This window comes from Oryzias melastigma, linkage group LG24, assembly GCF_002922805.2.
Source record: "Oryzias melastigma strain HK-1 linkage group LG24, ASM292280v2, whole genome shotgun sequence".
Classification (NCBI taxonomy): domain Eukaryota; kingdom Metazoa; phylum Chordata; class Actinopteri; order Beloniformes; family Adrianichthyidae; genus Oryzias; species Oryzias melastigma.
The window spans coordinates 19,467,531-19,488,945 of NC_050535.1; the positions used below are offsets into that span (position 1 = coordinate 19,467,531).

A 21,415-nucleotide genomic window follows, 5' to 3' on the forward strand; every position below is an offset into this window, starting at 1 on the left:
TACTTTAGTCTCTTCTGTTAATGCATTAGAATACTGGGCCCTTTTTTTTGCATGTATGTACAGTTTCTGTCTGTGTGTTAATTTATCATGTATCTTATATTTAGACTGTTCTACTCTACATTTCTTGTGTTATATGTCATTTTGTGGTATTGTGTGATTGGCTGATGCGTCCTTCTAGTCTTTCAATTATAAACATGCTGGGTTTTTTTGCTAAAATAAATTTTAAATAAAAAATCTATGTTATTTTGTAGAATATAATTTCTGCACATCATCAGAAATTATGTTGATGTATAGCAACCCTGCCCCCTTTTCCGTCACCCAAAACTGAAACGTTTCCCTGCTTGCCTAAACCTCCTCAAACCCCCAACCTTCCATTATTAATAACAATTTAGATCAATTCAGAGCCATCTAGTCGTAGAGTTTTGATCCAGATACCAGCTCAGGTGAGGATAAAAAAGAGGTTCATGGATCTATTTGTCTGCAAGTGGGTGTATCAGAATGGAGCTGAGCAGGAAACACTTTTATTTTTAAAGATCAGTGTGAATGTTCACTGTGACAGACTGGCGACCTGTCCAGGGTGTACCCCGCCTTCGCCCGTCAGCAGCCGGGTTAGGCTCTGGCACCCCCGCGACCCCAAAAGGGAGAAAGCGGTCAGGAAAATGAATGAATGAATGAATGTTCAGTAAAGGGTTAATATACTGAAATAATTTTGGACAGACTAACAGATCTGATCAAAACTTTAATGTATCCTCATTTCACTTTAACATGGAAAAGCATCTTATTTAGTTTCTTTAAGATGATACGCTTTTGTCAATTTTATTTAACAAATCAAGTGATTTAGTTAACCAAGTACTATATTCACAAAGCAAAATTTAATAATAAAGCTCCCAATTTTGTTTTTGTTTATTTACATACAGTCTTATTACTCAGTACAGACAAAAAAGCAACAAAAACATGACATATTGCTAAGATTTATAATTTAATATTTGTGTGTGTGCATCCCCCTGGCATTTATTTTGAACAATTGATGTGCAGTTTAATGTTCATTGTTGTTTACGGTATGTTTTCAATAATAATGTTTTTTTTTTTTTTAATGACTGCAGTGTTAGCCTGATAAAGCCCAGTGTGTGTCTCGAGCTTTTATTTTGAAGTATCATTGGAGAGCCGTGGTGAATCATTTCCGGTAACTTGACGTGGCGTCGCGAGCCTCCCTCCTCGCGCGGAGAAAGCCGCGGCTGTAGCTCGCTAGTGTTGGGCGTATGTCGTGTTTGTGCGGTCGGTGAACTTTCTCACAAGAAAACTAATAAATACCCGCCGTTTGTCTTGTCGGTAGCAACCGGAAGCCATGAACGGTAAGTCCACGAACGGTACGGCGGGGGGCATGGCCTGCATCGAGGGGCTACCGCCGCTGCCGAAGAGCCTGAGCGGGCTGTTGAACTCGAGTGGCGGCTCGTGGAGGGACATGGAGAGGATGTACGTGAAGAAGACCATGATCCAGGACGACCTGAGCCGCGGCAGGAACAACTCGGATAACCTGCTGGCCAACAAGCCGGCCAACCTGGACGCTGCGCTGGCTCTCCTGCGGAAAGAAATGGTAACAATTCCTCCTGTTCTCTGTGTATCCGCAAGACACTTGTGCTGTTTACGAACCCCGTTGTGTTTATCAAATGTTAACTCACACACGTATTTCCGGTCATAGCTCACAGAGATTTTCTTCATTGCTACTTCTGTCAATAATCTTCAAAAGTCACGTGCTCGTGTGTTGAGAGTTTGGGGGAATAAACAACTCTTTGTTTGTGAAAATCTCTTTTTAGGTGAAACTATTTTTATTCCCACGTCGCATTAGTGCTTTTTGAAAACTGCCCTTCATAATAAGCGGTCATTATGAGGTGTTTAGGGTTGGGGTGTGGTCGCTTAAAAATCCTTGTGAGTTTGGTGCATCCCGTTTCCGATTTACAGCAAACGCATCATAATGGTTGGGAAGTTTTAAAAGCTTTTTGACTGAAGGAGCCACAAAAAAAGTAATCTGCTTCTTATGTTGACCTATATTATTTCTTTAAAGACACTGATGAAAATAGTAATGTAATGATGGAGGACAAAGAAAAATAAGGTATAATTAGCATTTCTTAGTATCTCTTTATTCAAATCGTTGTGAATCAGGACTAGACAAATGTAAACAGAGCTCTCAGTTATGAATGATGGGAAGTGGGGTAGGAGTTGCTCCAAACCAACAGTCCCGCCCCCAACTCGGAGGGGAATTTCTGATGATCTCCTGCCGCTCTGCAGAAACTACATCTTGGAGAACAACGCAGTTATTAGATTTTGGCTAAAAACATAATTGAACGACCACTGGGAACACTGTTACAGTAAATCAAAAGATGATCAAAGTGGGACTTCAAAAGGAACTTTTTGAGACTTATCTGTGTGCTTGTTGTTGGCAGAAGTGGGCACTCGAGTCACATGACTTGTACTCGAATCATGAATTTGATGACTTTAGACTTGACTTCGACTTCCAAACCTCTGACTCGTGACTTGACTTGGACTTTAGTCCTTTGACTCTGAATTTAATATAAATAACTTGTGACTTGACTCAGACTTTAGCCCTTTGACTCGAACTTTAATGTAAATAACTCGTAACTTGACTGGGACTTTATAGCCCTCTGACTTGGAAAGACTCGCTATTTCCCCCCAAATCCCAGGATTAAAAAGCATATTCAGAAAGCCCGGTACAACATCCAATCAAATTAGGGCCATGTTGGATTGATCCGACAGTCCAACCAATCCAGTTGCAGAACCAACCCTCCAACCCCCCAAAAAAGGTCGAGTTCTTGTTTTCTGGTGTTTTTAGGTTCTAGCATAAAAGTTAAGATGTTGTCAACAAAAAGCAGTTTGGAAAACATGAGGATAAAAGGTTTACTGACAGAGAATCAACAAAGACCAAATTCATCTGACTCTTGAAGCTGCAAAATCAAGTATCTTCTTAGTGAAAGCTGACACTAGCTTAGTGGCTAACTGAGAGGCAATTTATCTAGTATGCTTGCAAAATACAGTTCCTAATAGCACACATGGGCTGTGGAATTAATGACTGTTTTTGAAAGGACTTGAAACATTAATAGTAGGACTTGTGACTGAACTTGGGACTTGACTCGGACTTGAGGACAAAGACTTGAGACTTGCAAAGCAACGACTTGGTCCCACCTCTGGTTGTTGGTTTACAGAGCTGTGTGTTAGAGTACAGCTGTGACTGTTGGACAGAAGAGGCGTCTTGTCTGCTGGATGACGGCCTCTTTCTGTAGATTTCACAGCGACAGTCGAGACGACGACTGAGAACAGAGGTGACGATTGTTTGGTATGCTTCTTTTAAAAAAACATTTTGCATTTCTGTGAGTTCTTTCACTGAAAGTATAAAACGTATAAAATGAACTCCTAAACCAATTGATGCAACCCCATCAGATTCTGAAGCAGCTTTTCTCCGTGTCAGAATCTGTAGGTTAATTGTGTAAACAGCTGAAGAGTTAAGCTAGTCGAAAGAGTGTCAACACTGGAGCTTGTGTTAAAGGGTTAAACCAGCGTTCATTTATAGGTTGTAGGGCTGGGCAATATATGGACATTATTGATTAATTCAAATTTGTTGTTTTAGACGATTTATTTTTTGAGGATCAAGGTAGCTCTTTGCTCTCTTGGGCTTCTGTAGTTCGCGGTAAAGTCAGCCCATTCGTATCTTTTTAAAAAACAGACAAAGTCCTGGCTGTACCATCAGCAGCGTTGCACACATGTTTGAGTGAGGTTGGCTTAGGTGTATGTATGCATATATGTATATGTGTGTGTACGTATATATTTATCCTTTTAACAAGTCTCTGTTTTTAGACAATTTTGTCATTTTGTAACCAGTCACTTCATTTTATGCCTTATCACGATTATTTTATTGTATAAAAAGCCCATCAGGGGACAAATGCTGCAAATTAGCTCCTGCTACAAGCATGATGATATGGGCATGGGACTGCTGCTTTGCTGTATGTCTATGTTTTTATATCCGTCCCTACTAAATAAATAAATACAAATACAAATCTTGCAAAGCATGAAAGCTGCAGCTAGCAGAGGAGATGCTTCAGTGAGGCAGAGAGAGAAAAATCTTGATCGCAAAAAAGAAAAGACGAAGCAGCCCCAACACACCCTCAACCTCCCTTTGCTGATGGTCTCCGTGTAGCCTTTAGCCATGTGAGACTTTACTCAGGGACCAGTGACACTCATGAAATTCATGTGAATACAACAATAAACTAAAATGATCTGGAGGGCCAGATCCGGCCCCCGGGCCTTGATTTTGACACGTGGTTTAGAGGAATACTTCCTTTACAAAATAAAGTATAAAAAACATGAATATTTCAGTTACAAATGTTTCTCAACTACATTTTTTGTTTAAATAAATCATTTTACAGATTGAAGTTTATTCTAAGGAATGAGTTGTTGTGTTAGTTTTAAGTATTTTCTACTAATCTGAGTGTTGTTGCCCCGCCCCCTCTGCAGGTGGGATTGCGTCAGCAGGACATGTCCCTGCTGTGTCAGCTGTGGTCGCTCCACGAGTCCATCCAGGAGTACAAGGGCAGCTGCCAGGACCTGAGCGCCGCCTCCAGCCTCAGCATGATGGAGAACGGCTTCTTCGACGAGGACGACGAGTATTACGGCGAGCCGGGCACCACCCCCACCGGGGAGCAGCCCGACGGCGAGCCGGGGGAGGCAGGCGCCAAGAACGGGGGCGTGCGCAACCGGGACGACAGCTGGCCCTCCTTTCACGTCAACATCTGAGGTCCGGTTCAGTGGATGTCCCGGATTCGCACTCGGAGGGTGGAGTTGCAGAAGTTTCCCTTGTGGTTCTGACAAACTCTTGGCGCTCTGCATTTAGCAGGACTCTTCTGATCGAGAACCTGATACTCTACTACATCGGAGCCTTTCTTTTTTATATCCTCAGAAGTATATGAACAAAGTTTATTATTTAAGATATATATCTAATATAAAGATGAACTGAGAACATCAACTGCAAATCCTTGAGTTCTGGACTTGACAGCGGAAGGATGGGATTTAACTTCATGAATGCAGGAAGAAATCTTTAAAAAAAACAAATCCTCGTAAATGTGGTCAGTTGAATGTTGCAGACACAGATTTGTCTCGTTTTTTCGTGAAGCGGCTTTGAAATGATCCGGAATAACGGAGAAGAGAGGCCGAAAAGCAGCACAGCAGCTGCAGTGTTGGTTCTGCTTAAAGGATCGATGTTTACAGCATTTCTCCTAAAACAAACAAACTTAAAGCAAATGTTGGTCAGCAGTTCAGCTTCTCTGAAGGATTTTTTTCTGGATGTTTGGGATTTTTTTTACACATCATGTGTCGTAAATGTGTTACTAAAAAGAGCTAAACTGGTCAGTTGTTTGGAAATAGGTCATCAAGTGTTTGAACAAACGAACAAAACATTTAATTGGAAAATTTAGTGAAAGCCAAAGAAAATAACATGTCTGAGGAGCGATGAGGACAAAAATTAGGCCTAAATTTTGCACATTCTTGTATTCTTAGCAGCATTTATTACATTCATATTACATTAACATCCGTTTAGCTTGAAGTTCTCCTCTTCCTTTAACCGATGGAGAACCGATGAGCTTCAAGATTTAAGTTGTCTGAGTTGGAAAGTGTTTCATGCAGATCTTCCATCCGTCTGGTGCTGGTCTGAATTTTAGAATAACTTGTCTTAAAAATATGAAAAATGCATTTGTGGTTTGATGTTAGGCAGTGAATCGGCACATCATCACGTGTGCAAACTTCTATACTTTAGTAGTTTTGTGGAAGAACCATTGACTGTATATGAGAACTGGACTGAGTGAGTGATGTCATCCATAGAAATGGTCTTACTTCCTCAAATCTGTCACACTTTTTTTGCCATATTGGAGACAGACGATGTCAATTAGGAACGATTGCTCTGAGTCGTTTCTAACGTTTCTATGGCAACCAATCAGGAGTGAGCTCGTTGGAAGTCCACAGCCCCAAACACTAAACAAATGTTAAATGTGAGACCACATACTTTTATTTAAGCATCCGATTGGTCGGTTTATAACTTGAAAACTTTTGGAAAAATATCATAAAAAAATGAGAATTTAGAACTTATTTAAAATATGTAGCAGAGCAAGAACGGTTATTCTGACTAATAGAATGAGTAATAGCTGTTTGTTTCTCTATAGTCTATGGGATTTTGACTTCCTGGAGCCACCAAGTACTTCCTGTTTGGATTTAAGGCAGGAAGACTGTCAGTCCAGTTCTCATATGCAGTCAATGGTTCTTTCACTCGTGGTTTAGGTGGAGAAACTTCATGAAATTAGGGCTGGGTATCGATAATAATTTCTATAAACGATTTGATTCACAAAAACCTTCCAATTTTTTTTTCAGCTCTTAAGATCCTCTCAATTGAAGGACGTTTCAGTTTGACCACTAGGTGGCAATTGCGCTATAGCCTTACACCTTAATATAGAAGAAGAAAGTATGAGCAAAAAACGATGTTTTAGACCACAAAATGTTACTTTAAAAATATTTCATTAAAAGAGTTTAGAAAATTCCTACCTGTGAGTCTTTAAAGATGTTTATTCCGTCAGAAATGTATGTTTACGTCGACCGATCGTTAGCATTAGTCGTCCTATGGGAAATTCCATTAAACGTTAGCATCAAGCTAGCTTCATGAGCTAAATCGATTTATATGAATTGATTATTGATCTGTTAAGTTTAAATCTATTAATCGATTCTATCGACCCAGCCCTTCATGAAATGAAGCACATTTCCAACATCTGCTTGTTTGGGGGCGGTCCCATAAAGGGCCCTCCCCTTCTCAATCCACAAAGTTCACTAATATTTTACTGGGTTCTTGCAATTCATGTATTTTGTTTATTTCAACACTTAAAGCTTTTTTTTTTTTTTTGGTATTTGAAAATGACAGTCCTTGCATCACCTACTCTATTCTGTGTCTCAATCAAACAAAACTTTATCGATAAAGCAATTTCACACTAAAGTAATGCAAAGTGATTTATAGAATTGAATTGTTTTTCGAAAAACAAACAGAAATTTAACTTTATGTTGATGCGAGGAATCAAATATTATAGATACACCAGTGACCACACACCCACTCATGATCACAGAGAACATCTACATTCTGCCAAACCTGGGAGATCCCCCACAATGCTCTGCAGTGAACCACATCCGAGTTCACTTGCAAGTACCAGAACCCTCATGTTGGTTTGCTTTAGGGTCCATGTGAGCTTTCCCATCAGCCGAAACCACGAAAAAACAGATTTTGACGGAATAACATTACGTCACCAGCTGGTGTTTTTCTGTCCAAATCATGAGCAAAAATTAAAGCTGGAAGTCTTCAAGGTTGCAAAGGGCTATTCTCACTCGGGGCAGTCCAACCCCAGTGTGAGGCTGATTGTTAAGGAGCTGGATCAGGTGATCCCGGGCTAACTGAACACCTGTCCAGGGTAATCAGCAGGACGGGTGGTAGAGGGTTAGCTTCAGGTTCAACACTTCCTTTCTTGAATGTGTTTTCTTTCACAACAATGCAATCAACTCCCATTGAAAAGTAACATCCTCAAGTTTCACCTCACTCCTAAAAAAACATGTCTCAGCTTTAGTTGCCAAAACCTTCAAAGAAACTTTAAGGTTTTATGTCCAGCTGACATCTTTGACCTACTTTAGCTGATTCTGAGTCGTCCCTTCCAAACCTGGATCTGGTGTCGAAACCACCAACAAACCAGTTTCTAATCCCGAGACTGAGAAGGCTTTTATTGTGAAATGGACACAAAGCAGGAAAACAATCCTCTCCAGGTTTTGGTTGGTGTTGATCACCGCTCCAAAAGATTCAACGCTTTGGAACTAAAATAATCCAAAAACAAAAAAATCTATGAAAAATAATTCAAAGATGATAGGTGAAATCGAATCCTCATATTCCACTTCCTGGGCGTGGCCACACTCAGTGCCTTTGTTAACCAATGGCTGCTCTTCTAGAAAAGACCAGCCTTCAAACATTGTTGCTGCTGCAGTACATGTGGATGTTAAGATTTATCCCTTAAATCCTTCGTGTGTTGCATCACTGTTTCCAAGGCGACTTACTGCAAACCCGTGATTCCTGGATTATGAACTTCCAGAATAAAAGCACGAGGTTTAGACCCCGAAAACAGAAATGTTTGGGTCTAACATGCAACAGATTTTTTTTTTTTTATTTCTGGTCTGTCATGATAACATTTCTCAATGTATTTTGAAACCAGTTGTTTTCACACAATGTGAATGATGATCCTCTTGAGTTAAATACAGAAAGATGAGCTTTAAAGCAGCACCAGCTGATCGTACCTGAATCTCACCTTTTTTCTTAATGTGATTGATGGATGTAAAACACAACGATGTCATCAACATGTTTTTGCTGTGTTTGACCATTTTAATGTAACACTAAGGCAGTTCTTTGTGTTTTTGTCCTTGAATTGTGATATAATGTAGTGCCGAGCTCATGCTGATTTGAATGTCGCCAACTTTGAACAGTCGTCGCTCAAAGGAGGTTCAGAGAACTCCAGACGAGATCGGAGCCTCCTGTGAAGGTCGTCTCCTATGGCGCTCACGCCTCAGCGCTCACTCCTAGGTGGAAAATTGATTTAGCGTTTATGCAAATCTGGGTTTTTGATCCAGTTAGGCAAATAATCCAATCTGATCATCACTGACACAAACAGAAGTGTATATAACCTAATGCTTTCTTGTAATGCATATCACTCATAGTTGGTCATTAAGTGGAGGAAAAATGTCTGAATAAATATTGATTTTGGGCAAACTTACTGTTTTTCTGTGAATAAATGATTAACTCTTTGGTTTTACTTTCAGGTGAGAAACAAACATCCCAGGCAGCAAGGCCTGGAGGTCCCATGTGGTTTAAAATGGGCAGAAAATGTGGGTCCTGATTTGGTTTGTCTGCAGTTTCTGTGGTGGACCCACCTGTGTTTGCCATATTGACTTATGTGGGGATTCAGGGGGTTAGCTTGCTAGCCAGCTGCCTGATGAGCAGCGTAGTGTGCTAGCGAGCTCCACTGTAGTGAGCTAGCATTGACTGTAAAATATTTTATTTTTATAAACAGTCAATGTGAGCTAGTAAACTCTTCAGTAGCAAGCCAATGAGCTCTAATGTAGCATGCTAGCGAGCTCCACTGTAGCATGCTAGCGAGCTCCTCTGTAACAAGCTAGCATGCTCCACTGTATTGAGCTTACAAGCTCAACTGCATTCAGCTAGCAAACTCCTCTGTAGCGACCTAGCATGCACCGCTGTGGTGTTATGAGCTAATAATCTCAACTTCATTGAGCTAAATAAAAACATGCACAAATAAAGGAAATATTAAGAATCAAATGAGAATGAAATCTGTCAGATAGCTGATCCTGTAAATTGAGTTCAGTCTTGCTTCATAAATTTAAAACAATTAAAAAAAATCTTTATAAAATATTTGTGTTCAACAGAATTTTCATTTCATAAGATATTTTTGCTGTTTTGTTGCAGTTTAGAAATCTATTTTGTTATAGTAGACGATTTATTTAGCTGTAATTTAAACTAAGCAAATATAAAAAACTTTCATCGTCTAAATTCTGAATTCTGACCCTAAAAAAAAAACCAGAAAACCAAAATTTGTACCAGAAAAAAATGACACCTTTTAAAAGAAAATCTGTTGATTTGGATTTGAAAGACTATGAGCTGCCAATGATGACTTTTGAGCCGCATTGCCTCAAACCTGGATTTTTTTAAAAATATATATAAACTGAAATATTCCGAGTTTTTCTTTCAGCCATAGCTGTTCTAGTCCAGATGAGTCACACCTGTTCAGACAGAATCTACATGTGGTTACTGGTCACTTTATTAAGCACAACTAATGGTTACTACAAATCAGCCAATCATATGGCTGCAATGTAATCATTTATGCATGTATGCATGGTCAAGATGATCTGCTGCAGTTCAAACGGAACATCAGAATGAGGAAGAAAGGAGATCGAAGTGACTTTATTTTCTTGGCACACTTAGTACCAATAGATCATGGTTCCAACTCCACAGTCTACCTGAGTATTGTTGCTGACCATCTCCATCCCTTTATGACCACAGAGATCCATCTTCTGATGATACTTCCAGCAGGATAAAGCTCCATGTCATTAAACTGGAATCATCTCAGACCAGTTTCTAGAACATGACAAAGAGTTCACTGGACTCTAATGACCTCCACAGTCACCAGAACCCAATATAACCTTTGAGATGTATTATGGGTGAAGGAAGACTTTGTGGCTTCTACTGGTTTGTAGTCAATGAGAAATCAACCCGGTTGGCTCTTTCAAAGTTGAAGGTTGCAGACTTCTGAGCTAGCATAATGCTAAAATATTAGCTAAACTCCAAATTTGCCTAAAAATTTTAAAAAAGAATTCTAATTTTGAGTTGCTGAACATTTTTAAGTATGAACGGTGTCTCCAACTGAAAGTATACAGAAGTTTACAAGTTTCAAAACGCACAAAATTTTGAAGGATTTGAGGAGTTTATCATTCATTTCCTGTGGGGCATATTTTGCTAAATATTTCAAAAACGTAGAAGTTCATAAATACCAAAAGCACAATGTCTTCAATGAGCTAAAATAATCATATTTACTTGCTAAAATAGTATAACCATAATCATCAGAAGCCTTTTTTTACTGTGACAAACCCCGAATGAAGAATGAAGACGTGAAACATTTCTGCTGTTCAGTTGTTCAGACATAGATGGATACTCAAACTGCTTAAGATTCACATACTGATCAGCATTTGTGTTATATAATAATTATATTTGGCTAACATTTTCCTAGAAGTCGCTTCAGAAGATCGATGAATCTGTAGCAGCAGACCTGTTGAGACCTTGGTAAAAACTGGTTTCTGAGATTTAGCAGCACAGATTTGGATTCCAAAAGAATTTCTTCCAAAGGCTCTGCTGGTCTTTGTGGCTGCCCTACTTCTTCTCCTTCATCCCTGACTTGCATTTAAATGCACCAAGCTGCTGCATCTAGTTCTTGAGCTGCTGCCAGGCTTGTGCAGTTTCCACTGTAGTTGATCATTAATGCAGCAGGAGGCTTTGATGTTTCAGCTTCTTCCGCCACCGATCACAACATTGCAGTGAAGAAACGGGTCATCCGGTACGGGATTCGTCTGTCTGTGCTATGAATGGAGTCCGCTTTGTTTCTGCTCATTCAGAGCTTGCTTTGGGACTCCGTCGTCTGCATGGCGTCTGTTCAGAGATTACAGCAGATTACCATAATCTTGACAGAGCAAATCTAAGGTGCGCATCACTCTCTCCACGGGGAGAGACGAGGCGGTTCACCAAATCAAACAGCTGCTCTCTTCACAATAACCTGCTGTGATGGTATTTTCAGATATTAGTGAGCAGATGTGTTTGCATATTCTCTCATTTCAAATCTCAGCTTCTGCTCTAATCGCGTTTTAAAGTCACCTTTTGATTTTCTGTAAAATCGTTCCCAATGGTCTTTTAGCTGTGATAAAACAAAAAACTGTCATTTTCTGGGACATAGTTTCTGCAGAGCAACAGGAGTTGTAAGCCTGCCCTCATTTCCCATCATCCCTTTGTTTACTCTCTCTCCCACTAGCTTACAGCCCCTCACAACCCCAACCTAACATGAGATGGCGAGCGACATTGAAGCCATCCAGGAAAACAAAGACGTTCATGGATCTACTCGTCTGCAAGTGGACGAATCAGAATAGAGCGGAGCTGGTTAACCAATAATTGTAGCTGTATGTAACAAAAAGACGCTTTTTCAAATGGCATTTTTTCATAAATTGAATAAAGATTTTTTTTTGTCTCTCATTATGAGAAGAATCTACAAAAAGACAAGTTTCATTGGAGTTTGTCAATAAAACTTTTACACATTTTCACAGGAAGCAATTTTGATGCAAATTGTTGCTTAAATTTTAAATAAAAAACACAGATTTATGAAATAATAAAGTTTTTTTTTAATCTTTTTAGACATGTCATTTACTACAGTGCTCAGAGGTTCACTTTGGTACATTAAAGAAATCTATTATAGTTGAAGTATTTTCTAAACTCATTTAACACTAAGCTGTTTCCACGCGCTGCTGAAGGCAACAAAGCATCTGCTGTTAACATAATCTGATTATTCCAGCTAAGATTACCGAGCTGCATGCAACACTTTCTAAATCAGCAGTTTCAACTTGTCCGGATAGACGTTCAAAAGAGAACAAACCATTCATTCTTTATTGACGCACAAACAAGGAGGGAGATATAAAGGCAGCTGCATGAATGTTATAAAGCACATTTAAAATTCAGCAAAATGACAAAAACGTGACATCCTAGTGTTTTGGCAAATTGATCAACATTTCATGACTCTGAAGCATGGCGGTAGAAGTATTATGCTCATGAATTATCAACAACTACTGTTCCAATACAACAGCAGAGATGTTAGCTTCACCTGTGAGCCAAAGGACATTTAGGCTGTTCACTAAGAGCTCAGTTTACAACAGAAAAAGTTTATTCGTTTCTTTTTTTCCAGTGTATAAAAACTTGATTTAAACCTAAAAAGTTGACCTATGCGACATGGGATTTTTGTTTCCCTCACAGAGCCTGAACTAAATAAAGCTCAGAGAGCTGCCTGTCCAGGCAGAGAGGTAGTTTTCGACAAATTACAACCCGAGGGCTGTTTGTCATTCCTGAAGAGTGACTAAGGAACTGGAGCATGCTAAACAATAATGGATGTTTGCATGACTTTCTCCCTTTTTGCTTCTTTCTTAAAAAAAAGTTAATAAACTCCTGCACAGGAGCACAATCATTTCTGAACTTCAAGAACCCTAAAAATGTCTTAAAAATAATTTCCCTTTAAAAAAAAAAAAAAAAGTGAAGTGTTTTTGTGTCCACAGTTCATCCTGAAGGTAGCAGATGTTCCGGCATGAATCACTGAAAACCCAACAGATCCTGGATGCTGCATGGAAGCTGCTGACAGGCGCGGACCGCACAGGTTTCTGACAGGAAGCCGAAGGCGACGGCGGCTACAGACAGACGTCTGCAGCTGTTCAGGATCACTGCAGACAAGATCACAGGGAGCAGTGTCAATGTTTTCTGAAGGAATGTGTATAAATCAGGACCAGGAATCGATTAAAAAAACTGACTAATTAATCGCGATTAATCGCATTTTTTTTAACTTAGTCTCAGTATTTGCCGACCACTTATTATCTGAGAATAATCACAATATAAAATCACACATGAAACTCTACATTCAGAACATTTATTTTTAATTACTGCTGTCAATAGGTTACAAAAAACAGGATTAATCGCACTTTTGTGTTGGGATTAATCACGATTAATCGCAATTTTTACCAGGTAAAATTTATTTGCATAATATGGCACCAGACCATGGATCAAATAATCCGCTTTTTGTGAGAAAAACAAAAAAATAGTAAGAATAAAGAAACAAAAACTGATTGAATATTTATTTTTTTTGCAAGTGTCCATGGGATAGGCGGGATAATACCAGACAAAATACCCAACGCACGCCGTGGAGCCCTGAACCACAGAGCTAAAGTGAAGGACTGTTTCTTCGAATAATTTGCATTAATACATATTAACACGTTACTTATTTTTAATTAATCACGTGCGTTAATGTTCACAGCTCTGGTATAAATACACATAAAAGATGAATATATTGTAAGTACATTTATGAGAAAGAGTGTTTTTGGCAACTAGTTTGTCGATGAAGGTTCTCCTTCATCCAGATGATGTTTTTTATCCGTTTAACTGTTAGAATTTACTTTCAAAAACGCATCCCTCCGTAAATAATTCACAATATTTCTACATACAATTAAGTAAAAAAGGAGCATTTAGTTAGTACGGTTTACCTGTTTTGATGTCTATATATTTCATACATACGATTGAACTATTTTTTGGCCACAAATTAATATTTTGTTTGTATAATTGAACAATTTAATTAACATTACTTAGAATTTAGTTCATACAACTTAAATATTTTATGATGGGAAATTAATATTTCCTTAGTAAGATTTAACAATTTTTTAGTCTTGAAATAGAATCTTCTACATACAACAGAACTATTTTGGGGCCACAAATGAGTATTTTCCTGGTAAAACTGAACTATTTCGAGGCTATGAACTTGAATTTAGTTTGTTGAATGTATCTTTTTCATGCACTTTCTCTGACAGAATGATTGAAACAGATACTTTTATGTCACAAAAAACAATCATGAAGTTTATTTTTTATGACTTTATTATGGGTCAACTAAAACGGTGGGTTAAATATATAGATATATCAACACGAAAAAAGCAATTTTGGTGACTTAAAACGTTATGTGAACAAAATGAGCTTCATATTTATGACCTCTTAACGTCTTGTGAGGGATTACAGGTCATTTAAATATTGCTCATTGGAATCACACACCCACAAATGCTATGATAGGAAAGTCATCATGGATTTAAAAAAGAAAATTATTGACTTGAAGAAGTCAGGAAAGTCACTTGGAGCCATTTCAGTGCAGCTGCAGGTCCCAGGAGCAACAGTGTTTGTATGTATAAAGTGCATGGCACTGCAAAAACTTTATCCGTTTGTATCAAAGGTTTCCATGCACCACATGGTTGATTGGAATAAATCATGTTAACATGAGCAGAACTGTCTGAAACGCCGGAAGTAATTGTAGAAGAAGAAACAGCCAGTTCCTTTGTAAACAAACAAAGATCCTGTGTAGAGCAAGATGATCCTCTCAGCGTGCTTTTATTATTATTAATGTGTGTATACATATGTGAATAATGTTAATATGCTATATTACTTGTCAATACTTCTTGATTATTTATGTATTTAGTAAATTTCATAGACTTTTTTTTATTTTTAATGCAACTTATTGAGTTTTTTGTGGTGCCCTGACAGATGAATTTATCCCTTTGGGATATGAATAAAGTTCAATTCAATTCTTGTCAACCAAAAGCGCCTAATTGAAGTGAAAATGGCCGAGGGACGCGTAACTATATATTAGCATTGCTGTGTGTACATTTTTAACCCAGCAGATTGAGTCACATTTTCAGTTTATCCAAATAAAGGCATAAAAGAACCAAACTTTATGACTGTTTTTACTGAGTATCTGTTCTGGTCATTTTATCAGAGAAAAATCAGAGTTGTAGAAATTACTGGAAGACATGACATTCTATTCCTCACAACTGTATTTATTGGCCACAAGTTAGTATTTTGTACAATTTAACTATTTTGTGGCCACAAATTAGTATTTCATTGGCATTTTGTAGCCGATATTTTTTTATTTTTGTACTATTTCCATCAGACGGGTTCCATTTCAAATACTAAAGAGTACTAATGAGAATTTTGTTAAAGAGGGCTTAACCTCGACCTTGAATGAACCCCCCGTTTATGCTCAGATATTTAGATGTGTCTCCTACCTCTGATGGCCTGAGAGTTTGACGTCAGAACAAAGAGTTTGATGAGTCCCAGACAGATGAGGGAGTATTCGTGCTCCCAGATGACAACGGGGACTAGCAGGACTTTGCCGTAGCAGGACAGCAGCAGCGCTCTGAGGAGCGGTCCGAGCTGTAGAGACCCCCCCTGCAGCGCGCCCACCCACAGCCAAAGGAAGAGCAGGACGCCGCCACAGAAGGCCGACAGCTCTGCAGAGGAAAGAGGGTGAAATGTTAGCAAGGAGGGCCGAGATGGTGCAGAAAATGGTCTTTGATTACTGCTTGTACTGTATGACAATGAATCTGTGTTCTCCTCATACCAAGAGCAGCCAATCCAAACATGCCATAAAACTCCCATTCCTTGGTGTATCTGATGATGTCGGCGGGGTCGCCGCTTGGCTCGGAGCCATGAAGCACCGACCACCTGAGGTAGGCCTCACACAGCAGGCAGAAGGCACACAGCTTCCAGTAATTCTGGAGAAAACAGCCCAGTTATTGATAGAATAGTGAGCTGTGTACATTATGGAGAAATAAATTAATTCCGTTTTCATACTGTTAAGGCAATGTTTTTCAACCAGGGTGTCGTGAGAAATTAATCATTTTCACAGATCTAACAACACAAAGCACTGCATCTCCCACAATGCATTGGGTTAAAGGGACAGCACTTCTGCACTATGCTACTAAAATAAAACAATTTATTCACCCAAAAATGAATACAAAATTTGATGTTAAAGTTAGATTTTGTATTAAGACAAAATAAAAAAATAATAACACTTCAGAATGTTCATTTTTTGTGTTGTTTTTTGTGTGTGTAAACAACAAGCATGTTGTGATCATATAATTGTTCAAAACATTTAAAGAAATATTCTTAAAAAATAAATCCCTCTTTGGAAAGAATATATTATTATTTTTTGTGAGATCACATAAAATTGCATATTCATAAAATTATTAATAGAGGCAAAATCAACGACTTGAGCTAATTTTCAACAAATTTAGTTGAAAATCATTATGAAAACTATTACAAGATTTAGGAAAAACAGCCACAACTTCCAGCTTTTCTTCCTGAATTATTACAAAACATTTTCACAAGATTGTGGAGGGACTGTACTTTAATACAGACAACAAAGTTTCTCCTGTTTTACATATTTGGATGCTGGTGTGCTGCAGAATTTTTGGGAGGGAAAAAGTGTACCTTAACATACTGTTAACCCTTTAACTACCTGCTCAACCAAATGGTGGAGAACATTTAGAAAACGTGTTTTTAAAAATATTGATTGTGTGTACTACTCCCCAAGGTACGGAGTCCCTAAATCAATTGAAAAAAAAAAAAATGCGTTCCACCTAAAAATTGAACTAAAAAAAATCTATTTACTGACTGACAACTAGTATTTTTTTAACTTACATTTTTAGAAAAACATTTTTTTTTAGTTACTATCTTGTGCGCACCAGTTACTAACCAAAACATTCTTTTATTCCTAAAAAGTTAAAGTTAAAAAAATTCTTGATAACTGTCTATGTATTTATTTTTTATTCATTGTCTCTTTAAGGGCTCTGCACCAAGGAAGCAGTAGAAAAAAACAACTATTTTTGGGTGATTTTTTTTTTTTTTTGGGTAATTAAAGGGTTAAGGTATGTTCACATAGTGCATGTGACATGCTTTTAAGAACGAGCTAAATGTGCATTCTTCAAAGTGTTCACACGGGACTGTCATTGATACTAGCGCATGTCCGCCACCTACAGTTGGAAGAGGGTTGGTGCAGAATGACAAAGTGGTGTAACTCTTGTAAATATTGCTCCAGTATTTTCCTTTCAAAGCTCTACACAGATATATGAAAGACTTGGCGTCATATTAATCTGACTGAACACAAACCGCAATTATTCGTTCCTCCTCCATGATCATGTTTGAAACAGTTGGCACCTTCGTAATTCAAAGGAGCGCCATCCATACATCACCAAATCTGAGTCCCTAATTGATCAAAGTTCAATATTTTGCACGCAGAGCTCAAAAACAGTCATACAAATAAGCATACCTACGCGTAATCCTGCCTTATCTGCTGCTGGTTACCTGGATCAGGTGTGTTTAGCCAATAAGAAGCTTCAACGGAAGGTAGGTTGGAAAACATGTCGGACATCCGTCCTCGAGGCCTGTATTTAGACATCTCTAATCTATTGTAAAAGCCTTCCAAATGGTCTTTTCATCACCATCAATACAAGCTCCTTAAAGCATTAGTTACAGCTCGAAGCTACAAGAACTGCTGATTTAATATTAAGAACAATAAGAAAACATTTTGAAACATTTTTGATCATCTCCTTTGTAACGGCCTTCTGCTCTCCCACTAGAGCAGTTCAATATGGTGAGGGCTTGGGGTGTTTTGGCACAAAACACTGGTGTAACTCACTTAACAACCAAAAATATCTAGAAATGACATTGTTATTCTCTCAATTATTAATTTGTCATTAATACTGAAATAAAGTGATCAATATTAAAATTGGTCATTTACGGTTTTCTCTGTATTACGATACCTTGGTATTGACACTCCCATCACTAGTGACATCCCCCCTTTCCACATCAACGGCGAGTATGTGGAGCAGGTCTACTACTTCACCCTCATGGGCACCATCATTTCATGCTTGGTCTTCAAACATCATCCTAAAGAAGGGCCAGCAGCAATTGCGCCTCTTTTTTATTCATATTTGTTTTTATTCACTCTTTTTTATTTGAATCTTTGCACACAGATTTATTTTCATTTTCTTGTACTCGAGATGCTCTAATTTTGTTGTAACTCACCATTGGAACAACAATAAAAAGGATTTTGTAACTTTTTTCAATCTCAAGCCAGTTTGCAAAGCACAGTCTGCATTTAAAGTCTTGCTAAAATCCTTTTTTAATCTATTTTCAAAGTGTTCCCGGTGGTCGTTTAACTTTCTATTAGAAAATTCAGCTCTTATTGTGTGGGTGGGATTGTTGGCAAGGAGTAAGCCTCCTCTCATTTCCCATGATCCCTTTGTTTACACCGTCTCCCGCTATCCCACAGCCCCCACACCCCCAACATAACAATAACAGTACAACAAGAGTTATCCAGTCGCAGTTTTGAGCCAGATGCCAACTCAAAATGCTACAAGAACATGTTAAAACTCAACTTTCATCACAGTGGCTATTTAAATAAACAGTAAAATTAAGAATGTGGGCATTTTATTCCTAAGGAAATGATGCATTAGTCGACGCTCATCATCATCAAACGTGAAGCTGCAGGTTACTTACATTCAGGCTTGTGTTGAATAAAATGTGTCTGAAAGCCTGAGCCTTGCACAGAATGGCATCGATGAGGATGATAACTGGGTCATATTCAATGTACTTATCAACAGGCTTCTGGCAGGAGTCCTGGGTAAACAAAAACAACATCATAAAGTATGTGGCTGTGCTGGCTAAAATGTAACACTTAAAACACTATAAAACTATTATGTAACACTATAAAAACAAAAAAACCTAAAGGATTCACTGAAAAGCATTATTGTTCTGTAGCTCTGTTTCAACACAATTTAATTAAAGCTTTGCTAAAAGGTATACCTGATGTATTTAAAAAAAAATTACAACATTTACACATTTATTTCAATGGCTTTTTGGGTTGTGTAGTTAGCTAGCACTCGCTTGAGTGACAGCTCAAATGTAATGTAAACAGCTACCCACACAGATGGTTATCTTCAGGATTCCGTTACTGTAATCTCTGTAAAGTTCCGACGCTTTATCGCTACATTCGATGCACCTATAAACTTCTTTCCCCATGTTTTTACTATTAGTAGTATTGTTATTTGATCAGCTCACAGCTGCCAGCAACATGCTAACGTTCAAAACATCTAAACCGGAAGTAATTCTTCTTCGGTTGTATTTTTATAGTGGTTGGCAAACAACAGAATGGAGCAATACCGCCACCACCTGGTCTGGAGTGTGTACAACAACAAAGTGTACATGCCCTACCCCCTCTCACAAATTCTGGAAAAACATACATAGATTTATCACAGAATGTTCAACTGTATTATTAAAACGTAATATTTGTTTTTCATAGTTTTGAAAACAAAGATCGTCATGCTTTCTGTTTTATTAAAATGCATTTATTCATGGCTAAATTTCATATTCACATGAGTAAATTTACTAATAAAATATCTGAATTTTTCTTACTGAAACTGGAACTGCAGCAACACTTAAAATAATTAATTTCTACTTCAAAAAATACAAAAGCTCAAAAAACGATTAACAATTGTACATCATTAAGACTAGTTACATAACTTAACTCTCGCATTTTTGATTTACAGTTTATTAAAAATGTATGTTACTTATATTCTTGTTCTCGATAGTAACGAATTCATTTCAAAAGTGAAGAATATCTGTGACTTTTATTTAGAATTCCGCTTTAATTTAATTTAATTTAATATAATTTAATTTAATTATTTAATTCAATTCAATTCAATTCAATTCAATTCAATTCAATTCAATTCAATTCAATTCAATTCAATTCAATTTAGTTTAATTTAAACCATGGACATAACGATTTAAAGCAGCTAATTTTAAACTCGCACAGTATTCTGGGAAATATGTTTTTCATTTTTTTTCCCATTTGCTTACGTGCGAGCTTATAATTGGCTTCTCACCGATTTGGGGGGCGTTGCCCTCCTCTCTCTCTCCGCGTGGCAGCTTCCGCTCTCCAACGTCACGCGCGAGGCACAACATGGCCCCTGTCAGCCGGACAGTTACTGCGGCAGCTCTCTCCCTGCTCTGTCTGTGGCGGGCAGTGATTTCCACCGAGTACTTCTCCACTCTGACTCTATTTAACAATGAGCTCCGCAAGCAAGGATGCAGCTCTCTGTCCGAGTGGGAGGACTACGCCGCTGACTGCGGTAAAGCCTCTGTTTTTGTTTGCACTCTGCCACGTCCTTCGGCGCTGCTGTCACTGTGGAGCCGGCTAGCCAAACTGCTAACGCGAGGAAGCTAACATCAAGCTAATAATAACACAATTAGGATTTTTTAAATACGTTTGCAGCAATGGTCTGGTAAAACGACAATTAAATGTAATAAATGCAGCTATATTATACACAAAAAGATTTTAAAATTGAACACAATAAATTAAAGTTTTGACGAATCTGAAAAGGTCATAACTAAACATTTTTTGGTGCAACTTAGCTAATTTAACATTTCAAATTGGATTTTTTTTATTCAAGTGTTGTACCTAGGTAAATAATAAAAAAAAAATCAAGGCAAGGAATAGAATATTCCTTATTTTGGTCACATTTGGAGCTAATGAAACTCTTTAAATCAACAATTTTTGTACCAGATATCTTTTATTTATTAGAAAAAAAAATTATTTTGGTCTTTAACCTTTAAGAAATTTTCCAAATGCTTTATAGCTCATTTTGTCTCAATTTAATTAATTTAGCTTATTATTAAGTATCAGTGATCAAAACAAAGAAAGTTGGCTAAATACTTTACAGCACAATATGGAAACAAAGGCCTTAACTTTATTTAAACTGAAAGAAAAAACAGTTTTTTATCTAAACATGCATTTTGTGCACATACTGGTGCAATGATTTTGGTGTTTATAAACTCTGAAACTTAAGACAAAAAATATAAATTCTGCTGTGCTCCCCTGTTGGTTTAGAAATGGTTCAATCCAGTTATTTTTTAGTGTGAAATTATTTTCAAGTTTTTTGGATTCAGCCACATATACAACATCCTCAAGATGAATTCTTGCCCTTCTAGAGTCCTCGGTTTTACAGCTGGAGGACCCGGAATGCGAGGAGGGAAGCAGCCCGCCCTGCAAGTCCGTCTTCTCTCTGAATGCAGAAAAAATCCTGGTAAGATGAATTCTGCTGGTTTCAGTCTCATCGTTTATCCACAGATCCACATTTGTTGGCGCTGCTG

General features: G+C 38.0%; 3 protein-coding genes across 4 annotated transcripts in view; 2 read left to right on the forward strand and 1 right to left on the reverse strand.

Moving 5' to 3' along the window:
* The first annotated feature begins 1,081 nt into the window (after positions 1-1,081).
* fam89a (family with sequence similarity 89 member A) lies at positions 1,082-5,319 on the forward strand. The gene is made up of 2 exons (XM_024291107.2): positions 1,082-1,594; positions 4,525-5,319. The coding sequence occupies exons 1-2, from the start codon at positions 1,346-1,348 to the stop codon at positions 4,801-4,803; spliced, it is 528 nt and encodes a 175-aa protein (XP_024146875.1). The 5' UTR covers positions 1,082-1,345; the 3' UTR covers positions 4,804-5,319.
* Positions 5,320-12,268: 6,949 nt separating this feature from the next.
* Positions 12,269-19,459, reverse strand: arv1 (ARV1 homolog, fatty acid homeostasis modulator). The gene is made up of 5 exons (XM_024291106.2): positions 19,190-19,459; positions 18,764-18,883; positions 15,822-15,975; positions 15,487-15,711; positions 12,269-13,113 (listed from the first exon to the last, which is right to left on the reverse strand). Exons 1-5 carry the CDS (start codon positions 19,283-19,285, stop codon positions 12,986-12,988), a joined length of 723 nt encoding a protein of 240 aa, XP_024146874.1. The 5' UTR covers positions 19,286-19,459; the 3' UTR covers positions 12,269-12,985.
* Positions 19,460-20,152: 693 nt separating this feature from the next.
* Positions 20,153-21,415, forward strand: part of ttc13 (tetratricopeptide repeat domain 13) — a 28,696-nt gene continuing 27,433 nt past the window's right edge. For both annotated transcript variants that reach the window (XM_024291501.2, XM_024291502.2), the window contains exons 1-2: positions 20,153-20,394; positions 21,254-21,348. In XM_024291501.2, coding sequence (XP_024147269.1) covers positions 20,226-20,394; positions 21,254-21,348 — 264 coding nt within the window. In that variant the 5' untranslated portion in view covers positions 20,153-20,225. The remainder of the gene's footprint in view (positions 20,395-21,253; positions 21,349-21,415) is intronic.

Excerpts from the sequence above, each read along its gene's own strand:
- fam89a (XM_024291107.2), top strand. The coding sequence starts at position 1,346 with ATGAACGGTAAGTCCACGAACGGTACGGCGGGGGGCATGGCCTGCATC. Across the intron at positions 1,595-4,524 it reads CTCTCCTGCGGAAAGAAATG|GTGGGATTGCGTCAGCAGGA; the intron begins GTAACAATTCCT and ends CCCCCTCTGCAG.
- arv1 (XM_024291106.2), bottom strand. The coding sequence starts at position 19,285 with ATGGGGAAAGAAGTTTATAGGTGCATCGAATGTAGCGATAAAGCGTCG. Across the intron at positions 15,712-15,821 it reads GTTTGGATTGGCTGCTCTTG|AGCTGTCGGCCTTCTGTGGC; the intron begins GTATGAGGAGAA and ends TTTCCTCTGCAG. Across the intron at positions 13,114-15,486 it reads AAACTCTCAGGCCATCAGAG|TGATCCTGAACAGCTGCAGA; the intron begins GTAGGAGACACA and ends TCTTGTCTGCAG.